The sequence below is a fragment of the Martes martes genome, assembly GCF_963455335.1.
Source record: "Martes martes genome assembly, chromosome: 1".
NCBI lineage: Eukaryota > Metazoa > Chordata > Mammalia > Carnivora > Mustelidae > Martes > Martes martes.
In genome coordinates, this window is record NC_137888.1 from 121,200,399 (window position 1) to 121,213,697 (window position 13,299).

The window sequence follows — 13,299 nt, forward strand, 5'->3', positions numbered from 1 at the left end:
GTACAATATAATGATTCAGCAATTCTGTACATTTCTCAGTGCTCATCAAAATAAGTGTACTCTTGATTCCCTTTATTTCATTCCCTCGCCCTCCTTTCCCTCTGGCTGGCAACTACCGGTTTGTTCTTTTTTTTTTTCCTTTGTTCGTTTGTTTCTTAAATTATACATATGACTGAAATCATATGGAATTTTTCTTTCTCTGATTGACTTATTTCACTTTGCATTATGCCCTCTAGGTCCATCCATGTTGTTGCAAATGGCAATATTTCATTCTTTTCTTACGGTTGAGTGATATTCCATTGTAGGAATATACCACATGTTCTTTATGCATTCATCTATGGATGAACAATTGGATTGCTTCCATATTTTGGTTATTGTAAAATGTGCATAAGCATAAGGGTACATATATCTTTTCATATTAGTGTTTTTGTTTTCACTGGATAAATACCCAGTAGTGGAATTACTGGATCATATGGTAATTCCATTTTTTATTTTTTTGAGGACACTCCATACTGTTTTTCATAGTGGCTGCACCAATTTGCAGTCCCACCAGTAGTGCGCAAGGGTTCCTTTTTGTCCACATCTTCAACAACACTGGTTATTTCTTGCCTTTTTGAGAAAATACAGTGTCCATTCATAAACAACAGCAACAACAACAAAACCTCTCCACAATGTAGGTTTAGAGGGAACATACCTGAACATAATCAAGGCCATATGTGAAAAAACCCACAGCTACCATCATACTCAATGGTTAAAAAACAGACCTTTTCCTCCAAGATAAGGAACAAGACAAGGATGTCCATTCTTACCACTTTTATTCAACATAGTACTGGAAGTCCTAGCCACAGCAATCAGACAAGAGAAAGAAATAGAAGACATCCAAATTGGTAAGGAAAAAGTAAAACTTTTACTATTTGCAGAGGACATGATACTATATATAGAAAACTAAAGACCCCATCAAAAAACAATAGAACTGATAAATGAATTCAGTAAGTGACAAGATACAAAACTAATATACACAAATCTGTTGCATTTCTATACACTAATAATAAAGTAGCACAAAGAGAAATTAAGAAAACGATCCCATTTACAACTGCACCAAGAATAATAAAATACCTAAAAATAAACTGAACCAAGGAGTTGAAACAACTGTACTCTGAAAACTATAAAAATGTTGATGAAACAAACTGAAGATGACACAAACAAATGGAAAGATATTCCATGCTCATGGATGAGAAGAAAAAATACTGTTAAAATGTCCATACTACTCAAAGCAATCTATAGATTAATGAAATCTCTATCAAAACACCAATACCATTTTCCACAGAACTAGAATAAATAATCCTAAAATTTGTTTGGAACCACAAAAGACCCCAAATAGCTAAAACAATCTTGAAAAAAAGAAGAACCAAACTGGAGGTATCATAATCCCAGATTTCAAGATATACTTCAAAGCTCTAGTAAGTTATATTTATTTTTCAGTTCTTAAGTTTCCATTTTTTTCTTATTTTATGGGTATTTTGTTCTCTGTTGAAATACTCAATTTTGTCTTTTATTTTCTTTATATTAAACTTTATTTTACAGTCTAATAAATTTGATAATAGTCTATAGTCTAGTAAGTCCCAAACTTGTATCCCTGTAGTCTGTTTCTACTGTACTTTGTTTTTCTTAGTTTTCTACAAGAACAGTTATATTGTCTCAATTCTTTGCTGTGCTGGTAGTTTTTTATTGAGTGTTAAATGTTGATTATGAAAGACTGTGGGTATGATTTGAAGCTTGTATGATAATATTACCTTGTTCAGAAGATTTTCATTTGCTTTTGGCAGGAAACTAGAATGACCAATAGTCTAGGATGACTTTGATCCAATTTCAGGATTAAGAATGAATTGAAACAAAGATGTTAAGACCAGAATATCTCTAATTTATCTTTTTTCCTACGGTGTTAGTTTTGGGGTGGCAACTTGATGGTTTACTAGTGCTCCTTCTACTTCTTGCCCTGTTGGTTCCTCAGGTCCTTCAAAACCATCAAGCTCCACTCAGAGGTTCTCTTAGCTGCCTCTTCTCGAATCTGTTGATGTCTGTGGGAGAAATGTGGCCTCCAATGCCAGGGTCATCTCCTTGGTTTTCTTTCTCTCATGGCGCTCTGGGTTCTTTAATTTCCCATTTCTTTTTAACCATCTGATTCAAAGAGACATTCTCTATCCAGCTTATCCCATTGTTATCAGCGGGAGGGTTGGTCCTAATGGCCTGATCTCCCATTACCAGAAACCTATCTTTGTTACACGCATGAAAAAGCCCTGGTTGTGAGGGGACAGAGACTGTGAGACATGAAGCCCAAAGACTGCCAAGTTTTTTTTATTTTGGAAGAGAATCAGGGAAGTACAATATGATGAGAGTGAAGTGTATATCTTAGTTTTATTTTTATGCTTGCTTATGTCACAGTAAAAACTACCCTAAAATTTCAATGGCTTATAATAAGAAACTTTATTTTTAATTCATATTAGAGTTTGGCTCTGGGTTGACTGTGGCTCTGCTCCATATTTTCTTCATTCTGGAATTCAGAATGAAAGAAAAGTCTCTATCTGGGATAAGCCTTTTTTTGTGACAGTGTTGGATAGCTCTTAAAACTTTCATTTGCCAGAACAAGTCAAGGTCAACCTTTTAGAGTGAACATTTGAAATCACATGGCATTGGGTGAGGCAACAAGTAAGAACAACAGTAACACAGTCCGCTACAAAGCAGCCTATGGTTTCAAGAAGGAGAGGCGTCCGTAGAACTCTGAAATTCAGTCACCCTTTAAACAGTGACGACTGAATGAGTTTAGAGTAGACTCATCAGCATCTGACAAAACAATAAAAAAGGAGGGGGGTTGTCTATCTCTTTAACAACTATTTACTATATTAGGAGTTGGTTTTAACCCAGGTGACATAAAACTAGTCTCAAGTTACATGGATCCTTCCAGAGTGTAGACCCTTCCCACTTCCTGAGAACTTCTGGGGCGGTAGATAATGGTATTCATAGGTAGGTTATGCCTTGAACCCACATGCCCATCCTTGCTGCTTTAGGATGATCACTTTTAGCAGCTATGGTTGCCTGCCAAGCAGTTCATGGCAGCAATAGTTTTGGGGAAGTTCTAACTTAATATCTAGGAATCTAGGGTATGCATTTTCACTAGCAGCTAATGATTAACCCCAGCCCATAAGAAAGCTCTAATTCAAACCAGAGGGCTCCAGATGCTCTGGGGGCCAAACTCTACATAGGACCAAGAAGCCACTGATATAGAAGATGTGCTTGGAACATTCTCACATCACAAAGAATGATATTCTACTTATATCTATTTAGGCTTAAAAGGAATTGTATCTTAAGGAATAGATCTTTTAGAGTGAAGTTTAGAACTATAACATTGATGATATATATGTTTGTGAAATAATTTTGAACTACTAAGTACATTTTAAGTGTAATGCAGTTTTTGATTATGGAATGTTGAAGATTTCTAAACTGAAGCAATCTCACCTTCTTCTATTTAGACTGTTTTCATGTGGACGATAGCCCAGAATCTAGAGCCCTAGGTCATTCTAGTTGTTAGGGTGCAGCTTAATAGTTGATGTCCTGGGTTACATCTTGGTCCAGGCTACAGATGTGTGCACTGATCCGTGGATACTAAAAGCAGGTATGAAACCATGTAGATGTATCTGATGGAGCCCTTGTTATTTATTTTCATAGGCTGAGCGTCAGGCTATCAACACAACAGTCCAAGGTTCAGCGGCTGATATTGTTAAAATAGCCACAGTTAACATTCAGAAGCAGTTAGAGACCTTCCGCTCAACCTTCAAGTCCCATGGTCATCGGGAGAGTATGCTCCAAAGTGACAGAACAGGTTTGTTCATAAATGAGAACCCTGCTATAATGTAGTGAGATTAATTGTATCAGAAAAGAAAAAGGGAAGCATTTTACTCATTATTTTTCAGCAGTTTTCAAATGTTTTGGTCTCATGATGTCTTTATATTCTCAGAATTACTAAGGGTCCCAAAGAACTTTTCTTTATGTAGTTTACATATACTAATATTTACCATATTAGAAATTTAAATAGGAAATTCAAAAACATATATTAACATTTGAAAATAATAATAAACTCACAATATGTCAACATATTTCTAGAAGAGACATACATATACATTGCAGAGAATAATGTAGTCGGTCACACAGATATAAAGATGTTCACTTACATACAAAAATACATAGATATAAAGACTTGCCCATCACATGAGGATTATTAATTTTATTGTCTTACCTCCCCCCATAATATCTAAGGCTACTCATTCAACATTTTTTGTATGGCAGTCAGTGTGCACACACACACCACACTCATACCACATATAACACATTCTCTTTATAGGGAGAATAAATGATCAAACTAATTTGGATAATAATACTATACTGTGTGCTTTAGGGTATTTGGAAATAGAAGTTATCAACCTCTTTTAAGTTTAAAATCGAAGGAAAGAAAGGGAAGATGTGATCTGTGACTGAAATATTTACAGAACTGTTCACAGCAGAGTGATGCAGGGCCAGAATGAGGATATGGACAATAACAGCTTTTGGAGTGGGTGGAAGGCAATGTGGGTATGTCCCTGAGGATCACTTCCTGGGCTTGTGCTGGGTTAAAGGTAGCGGTAGGTCAGCTGAGCCTGAGGAAGCAGACCACACAGGAAGCAGGAGGATCATAGCATTTGGGATCAGAAGCCAAAGAACAACAGAAAATCCAGAGGATGAAGGTATGGTGACTGGAAAGCAGAAAAGCGTCCTGATAACCAACGATGTGAGCTAAGTGGGGCCTTGTGGGGCAGAGCAGATTTTAGTCAGCTGGCAAACAGATAGATGCACAGCATTTGCGGCCCTGGGATGGAAGCAGCTTGCCACAGCCTCATCTGTCTTTGATCTCTTGCCCTGTAAGAACTACCTGTGAATAAATTTGGGCTGCAGATTATGAGAGCTGAAGAACCCTCTCTGAGGGAAGCACCAGATATAAGGAAGATCGTGTTTGTGCTGCCTGGAACGATCAGTGGGAAATTTGGGTGGCAGAGAGGAAGGACTGCTCTGAGATGTGGGGAAATGATTAAGGGCAGTTACTCTAAAGTAACCTTATCTTAGTGATTAGTGGGGCATAATCTGTACCAGTAGGCCCAGCTTGTTAGGAGATGTAACTAAGTCTGATACACTGGAGTTATAGGCTCTTTTGAGAATATGCTGAAAGATCACTCCACAGAAACATGTACAGATACAGACTCTAACACATAACTTGAAGTAGTCTCTGAAGTCCTCATTTGGACCCTGGGTTTATAATTACTTATTTGTTGCATGTGGTCCAATTGGTAAAACCCCAGTTCTACCACAGTGACACTTATGGCCATAAGAAGATATCAGGGAGTGTCCTTATAAACCGCCTAAAGATAATACCAGCTCACTTTCCTGGGGCAGGGATCAGGCCCCATACTACTCTGTTGCTATTATTTAGAGAAGTTGGTAGTAAGGGCGCCATGGAAAGTGAAGATGTTGGTTGTTTATAGGAAATAAGTTAGACGACGTCTTTTGGAGAAGAGTTCTTCAAACTCCATTTATGGACTTCTTTGTTATGTTCCTCCTTTCTGGGAGGAAGCTGGTAGAGTTTTGAGTTTACCTGATAGGTGGAAAGTCAGCAAGTAGATACTTTCCTAATAGTTCTAAATCTTATATATTTTAATCTCTTAATTAAAATTCTCCAGAGTTTCTCAAAATCCCTAAAAACAAACAAACAAAAACCTATTCTATAGCATGGTGACATGCTGATCAGTTTTCCTACTTTTTTTATGGGATAGGATTGTTACCAAAGAGAAAACTGCAAGGGATGTTCTCCCCAATCAGAGGAGGCTTCTTCGTCCTTCAACTCCATGATGAGCTCTTATATGAAGTGGCAGAAGAGGATGTTGTTCAGGTATTTTTGCCGGGTTTGCGTCCATTTCATAGAACACTAAGATGCTGAAGGTCAAGTTAAGGTGCATGAGGTTTCTGGAACCCTTCCCTGGAACCCCAGGATGGCTACATAAATGTTGAGTCCATAAGGGTAGAGAAAGAGCTAAGAGTGCTCAGTTTCATACTCATTTTTAAAGAAACTTTTGATGCAAGCCTTTTTTTGTTTGGGAGAAGTTAGATGAGAATCTTGCCCTGAGGGTTTAAAAACTGAGCGTTCTCACTGAAACTGGCAGATCTCCTGCTCATCAGTGCAGACCAGTTTGGAATGCCTATTTCTTTTTGGATTTTGAGTTTTAAGAACCATGAGGTAAAGAGCTGCAGTCTGGCTTATCACCTCAGTGGTGGGTTGGGAAACATTCTCTGATTGGGAAGAGAGTTTGTTAACGTCTTTTTTTTTTTCCTTTTTTTTTTGCAGGTAGCTCAGATTGTCAAGAATGAAATGGAAAGTGCCATAGAACTTTCTGTGAAACTGAAAGTGAAAGTGAAAATAGGTGCGAGCTGGGGAGAGCTGAAGGACTTTGATGTGTAATTGTATAGATGACGAAGTCCTTGTTGGGAAGCCTGGTGTAGGTACAACCACGTGGAAGAGAGATTACCCTCTCACGTATTTCAGGAAGACCAACTCTCAAGTCTTGATGGATGTGGAATAGTGATATTAGTGAGAGTTTCAAAATGTATGTCAGACTTTATTCTCTGTAGTGTGAAGAAACTTTTTTTGAGGCAAAATACCAAGTTTAATGATTGTATTCCCTCTCAAAGAGGGACTGAAATTGCCTTTTCCAGCTCTTTGTGGCTCTAAACGGGTTCAGAACACGTGATTGAAATATGCACTTAGCACTTTGGGTCTTATCTGTGTGAAGCATGAAGACAGTGGAACTGCTGTCTCAGGGGCATTTCCAGCCCTGTGCATCACACTTGTGATGCAGACCCCAGCAGGAACCATAGGCAGATAGAGATTTAGTTTCTCATAGACTACCATGGTTAGGCATTGTGTGTGATTTTTTTGTCCAATATTAATTTAAGACTGCCAGAATCGTCTTTGTAAGCAGCATTGGCTAATAAATTCTGAAGTCTGTAAAGTGGTAGGCTTGGTATGGATGTCGTCCAGGAATGGATTTTCATGAAATGGTGTTTCTTCTCCTTTTCCCTCCTCAATTCATACAATGAATGTATTTGCAATACTTAGGTATTATAAAATAAGCTACACCTCTTCAAGAGGTATCCTGTTCTGTAAGATCAGAAGTTTATACTGCAGTTTAATACAATAATGCCAGAGAAGGAAGACACCTCCATATCCATCTCTTAGTGCCCCTTTCTGTGTTTGTGGTGTGGTGAGAATACCCATGCTCAAGAGATGATATTTTATAATTCCAATCAAAGGTGTATTACTGACTTTCTTGCTGTTGAAATAAAATGAATTTATGAGAAATTTATATCAGTATTTCAGTTTTTTTAATTGTGTTTCATCTAAGAGTATCCAAAAGCTGAGTTCCTAGTTATTTATTCTAGGGTTTGCATTGTTAAGTAGGTTCAGCAATGTCTGTGCACATAGGAAATGTTTCTTATTTCATAATCAGTTATCAGAAAAGTTCTTTTATGTTTATTAACCAGAAATTTTTTAAAAAACAGTTGCTTTATAAACAAAGTATAATACACTATTAGTACTTGCATATTAGTGCACAAAATACTCAGACATGTTTTTTGGGGGTTGAGAGGGAGTAAGCAGAAGATGGCAAAGATAAGAGGGAAGTTATATCATTATTTCTTGAGTTTTTTTCCCATATTTACCTATACCATGTTTCTCAGAGAGAAAAGCTGTAGTGCTGTCAGTATTGAGATCCAGCACAAGAGAAGGCTCTTCTCTTCTTCTCTAAACGTGAGTGCAGACATATAGGTCATTTCCACCTGATCTTCTGCAGCAGTGGCTCTGGATGTGTAGACCCATGCATCTTCTCATCCTTTTGACTTATCAGCTGGACTTAAAACAGGCAGCCCTTGCTATGCATGATTAAGTTATACGCAAATTCCAGTTACCATGGTTTACTTAAATAAGACTAGTGCCCCTAATCGCAGAATTCAAATTTCAGTTCTCATGGTGTATTATCTGAGTAACTGCAGCAAGTTCACACTTCACTGGTAGCTCTTCAGTCCACAAATCATGATGTAAATAACAGATGAGCACTGTGGTAAGCAGAATAATTCCCCCATCCCCATCCTAATCCCCCAGATCTGCAACCATGTTATATTACATGTTAAAAGGGACATTGCTGAGGTGATTAAGGTGGAGATCTTGAGATGGGGAAATTATCTAGGTGGTTCCAATATAAACACATTGGTCCTCATAAGGGGAAGGCAGATGGTCAGAATCAGAGGAGGATGGTGAAGATGTTAGATTGAGATTCGAAGAAGTTGCACTGCTGACTTTAAAGATGGAGGAAGGGGCCATCAGCCAAGGAATGCAGGCAGTCTCTGGAAGCTGGAAAAGGCAATGGAATAGACGTGGATTCTCCCCCTACAACCTCCAGAAGTGACGCAGCCCTGCCAATGCCTTATCTTCAGCCTAATAAGTTTATATCGGACTTCTGACCTCCAAAACTGTAAGATAATAATCAGTGTTGATTGTTTTTCAGTTTTATTGAGATATAATCAACACACAGCACTGTATAAGTTTAAGGTGTACACCATAATGACTTGACTTATATATATTGTGAAATTATCAAAACTAAGTTAACATCCATCACCTCATTTGGATACCAAAAAAAAAAAAAAAAAAAGAATAGTTTTTTTCCTTGTGTTGAGAACATTTAGAATTTACTCTCTTGGCAAATTTCAAATACACAGTCCAGTAGTTTTAGCTATAGTCATCATGTTGTACATCACATCCCCAGTGCCTATTTCTCTTGTAACTGGAGGTCTGTACCTTTTGAACCATCTTTTCTAACTCTCCCCCTCTCCTACACTTGACCTCTGGTAACCACATATCTGATCTCTTTTTCTATGAGTTTGTTTGTTTTTTTAAAGATTCCACATATAAGTGAGATCATACAATATATGTCATTCTCTGTGTGATTTATTTCACTTAGCGTTATTCCCTCAAGGGCCATCCATATTGTCTCAAATGGCAGAATTTCCTTTTTTTTTTAATGGCTAAATATTAGCCCACAATTTCTTTATGTATTCACCCACCAATGGACATATAGTTTATTTACATATCTTGGTTATTGTAAATGATGTTAACAGAGGGGCACAGATACCTCTTTGATAAGTGTTCCCATTTCCTTCAGGTAAATATCCAGGAGTGGAATTGCTAGATCACATAGTAGTCCTATTCTTAATTTTTTCAGAAACCTTCGTACTGGTTTCCACAGTGACTGCACCAGTTTGCTTTCCCACTAACAGCACACAAGAGTCCTCCTTTCTCCACATTCTAGCCAACACTAATTTCTTGTCTTTTTTATGATAGCCTTTCTAATGAGTGTGAGGTTTTGATTTATATTTCCCTGATGATTACTGACGTTGTGCACATTTTCTTGTACCTGTTGGCCATTTGTGAATCTTCTTTGGAAAAATGTCTATGAAGATCTTCAACCCATTTTTTATTTGATTAATTAGGGGGTTTTTGTGGGTTTTTTTGTTTGTTTGTTTTTTTTTTTTTTTTTTTGCTAATGAGTTGTATGAGTTTTAATATGTATTAGATATTGGCTCCTTATCAGATTTGCAAGTTTTTTTTTTTCATTCTACTGGTTATATTTTCATTTTATTAATTCTTTTGATGCACAGAAGCTTTTTAGTTTGATGTCATCTCACTTGTTTTTCATTTTGTCACTTTAGGTGTCATATCAAAAATTCATTGCTAGAACCTATGTCAGGAGCTTTTTTCTTATGATTTTTTTCAAGGAGTTTCATGGTTTCAGGTCTTAAATTTAAGTCTTTCATTTCAAATTAATTATTGTGAATGGTGTAAGATAGAGGTTTAGTTTTGTACTTTTACATGTGAGTATCCAATTTTCCCAACACCATTTATTGAAGAGACTGTCCTTCCTCCACTAAGTATTCTTGGCTTCCTTGTCTAATGTTAGTTGACTTAAACATGTTGGTTTATTTCTGGGTTCTCGATTTTGTTCCATTGGTTTGTGTGTCTATTTTTATGTGAGTACCATACTGTTTTGATTACTATAGATTTATGATATAGTTTGAAATCAGGCAGTGTGATGCCTCCTGCTTTGTTCTTTTTTTCTCAGGATTGTGTTGTAAAAAATTATAAAAACAATTTTAGGATTGTTTTGTCTCCTTCTGTAAAAAATGCCATTGGAATCTTGGTAGGGATTGCATTGAATCTATATATAGTTTGAGGTAGTATAAAAATTTCAACATTACTAATTCTTCCAGTCCATGAATACAGGATGCCTTTCCATTTATTTGTGTCATCTTTGATTCTTTCCTCAACTGTAGTTTTCTTTTTTTAAAAAAAGATTCTATTTATTTATTTGACAGAGATCACAACTAGGCAGAGAGGCAAGCAGAGAGAGGGGGGGAAGCAGGGTCCCCGCTGAGCAGAGAGCCTGATGTGGGGCTCAATCCCAGGACCCTGAGATCATGACCTGAGTTGAAGGCAGAGGCTTAACCCACTGAGCCACCCAGGTGCCCCTCTGTTTTTCATTTCTTAAGGAATCTCCACACTGTTTTCCAAAGTGGCTGCACCAACTTGCATTCCCACCAACAGTGTAAGAGGGTTCCCCTTTCTCCACATCCTCTCCCAACACTTGTTGTTTACTGTCTTGTTAATTTTGACCATTCTCAATGTGGTTTTGATTTGAACCTCCCTGATGACTAGTGATGATGAACATTTTTTCATGTGCCTGTTAGCCATTTGTGTGTCTTCATTGGAAAAGTGTCTGTTCATATCTTCTGCCCGTTTTTTGAAATGATTATCTGTTTTGTGTGTGTTGAGTTTGAGGAGTTCTTTATAGATCCTGGATATCAGCTCTTTGTCTGTATTGTCATTTGTGAATATCTTCTCCCATTCTGTGGGTTGCCTCATTGTTTTGTTGACTGTTTCCTTTGCTGTGCAGAAGCTTTTGATTTTGATGAAGTCCCACAAGTTCATTTTCACTTTTATTTCCTTTGCCTTTGGAGACATATCTTGAAAGAAGTTGCTGTGGCCCATATCAAAGAGGTTACTGCCTATATGTTCTCCTCTAGGATTCTGACGGATTGCTGCCTCACATTGAGGTCTTTTATCTATTTCGAGTTTATCTTTGTGTATGGTATAAGAGAATGGTCGAGTTTCATTCTTCTACACATAGCTGTCCAATTCTCCCAGCACCATTTATTGAAGAGACTGTCTTTTCCACTGTATATTTTTTTCTGCTTTGTCAAAGATTATTTGACCATAGAATTGAGGGTCCATATCTGGGCTCTCTACTCTGTTCCACTGGTCTCTGTGTCTGTTTTGGGGCCAGTAGCATGCTGTCTTGCTGATCACAGCTTTGTAGTAAAGCTTGAAATCGGGCAATGTGATGCCCCCAGTTTTGTTTTTCTTTTTCAATATTTCTTTAGCAATTTGGAGTCTCATCTGATCCATACAAATTTTAGGATTGTTTGCTCCAGCTCTTTGAAAAATGCCAGTGGAATTTTTATCAGAATGGCATTGAAAGTATAGATTGCTCTAGGCAGTATAGACATTTTAACAATGTTTATTCTTCCAATCCGTGAGCAAGGAGTGGTCCTCCATCTTTTTGTGTCTTCTTCAGTTTCTTTCATGAGTGTTCTGTCATTCCTCAAGTACAGATCCTTTACCTCTTTGGTTAGGTTTCTTCCCAGGTATCTTATGGTTCTTGGTGATATAGTAAATGGAATCGATTCTCTAATTTCCCTTTCTGTATTTTCATTGTTAGTGTATAAGAAAGCAACTGATTTCTGTACATTGATTTTGTACCCTGCCACATTACTGAATTGCTGAATGAGTTCTAGTAGTTTGGGGGTGGAGTCTTTTGGATTTTACATATAAAGTATCATGTCATCTGCAAAGAGAGAGAGAGTTTGACTTCTTCATTGCCAATTTGAATAGCTTTTCTTTCTCTTTGTTGTCTGCTTGCTGTTGCTAGGACTTCTAATACTATGTTGAACAACAGTGGTGAGAGTGGACATCCTTGTTGTGTTCCTGATCTCAAAGGAAGACTGTCAGCTTTTCCCCATTGAGGATGATATTTGCTGTCGGTTTTTCATAGATAGATTTTATCAAGTTGAGGAATTTTCCCTCTATCCCTATACTTTGAAGCGTTTTAATCAGGAACGGATGCTGTATCTTGTCAAATGCTTTTTCTGCATCAATTGAGAGGACCATGTGGTTCTTATCTCTTCTCTTATGGATTTTTTCTATCACAATGATTGATTTGCAAATGTTGAACCACCCTTGCAACCCAGGGATAAATCCCACCTGGTCACGGTGGATAATCTTTTTAATGTACTGTTGGATCCTATGAGCTAGGATCTTGTTGAGAAGCTTAGCATCCATATTCATCAGATTAGATTTTAAACTAAAGACTGTAGTCAGAGATATAGAAGGGCACTACATCATTCTTAAAGGGTCTATTCACCAAGAAGATCTAACAATTTAAATATTTATACCCCCAATATGGGAGCAGCCAACTATATAAGATAACTGTTAATAGTCATATTGATACGAATACATTAATAGTAGGGGATCTTAGCATGCTATTCTCAGTAACAGATCATCCAAGCAGAAAATCAATAAAGAAACAAGAGCATTGAGTGACTCATTGAACCAGATGGACCTCATAGATATATAGAGAACATTCCACCCTAAAACAACAGAATACTCATTCTTCTCGAGTGCACATGGAACTTTCTCCAGAACAGACCACAGCTTCAGGAGAATAGGTGTTATTTCTTCTTTGAAAGTTTGGTAGAATTCCCCAGGGAATCCGTCAGGTCCTGGGCTCTCTTTTTTTTAGGAGGTTTTGATCACTGCTTCAACCTTGTTACTAGATATGGGTCTATCCAGGTTGTCAATTTCTTCCTGATTCAGTTTTGGAAGTTTATAGGTTTCCAGGAATGCATCCATTTCATCTAGGTTGCTTAACTTATTGGCGTATAACAGTTGATAATAATTTCTGATGATTGTTTCTATTTCCTTGGTGTTAGTTGTGAACTCTCTCTTTTTCATTCATAATTTTACTAATTTGGGTCTTCTCTATTTTCTTTTGGATTTCTTTGGCCAATGGTTTATCGATCTTTTTTTAAAAAATTAATTAATTAATTTATTTA

At 37.2% G+C, this 13,299-nt stretch overlaps 1 protein-coding gene across 1 annotated transcript in view; it reads left to right on the forward strand.

The window, feature by feature from the left end:
- Positions 1 to 7,448, forward strand: part of POLQ (DNA polymerase theta) — a 134,124-nt gene extending 126,676 nt beyond the window's left edge. Inside the window, exons 28-30 of the mRNA XM_080819162.1 lie at positions 3,724 to 3,877; positions 5,856 to 5,971; positions 6,425 to 7,448. Of these exons, the coding sequence (XP_080675288.1) occupies positions 3,724 to 3,877; positions 5,856 to 5,971; positions 6,425 to 6,538 (384 nt within the window). The 3' untranslated portion in view covers positions 6,539 to 7,448. The remainder of the gene's footprint in view (positions 1 to 3,723; positions 3,878 to 5,855; positions 5,972 to 6,424) is intronic.
- The last annotated feature ends 5,851 nt before the right edge of the window (positions 7,449 to 13,299 follow it).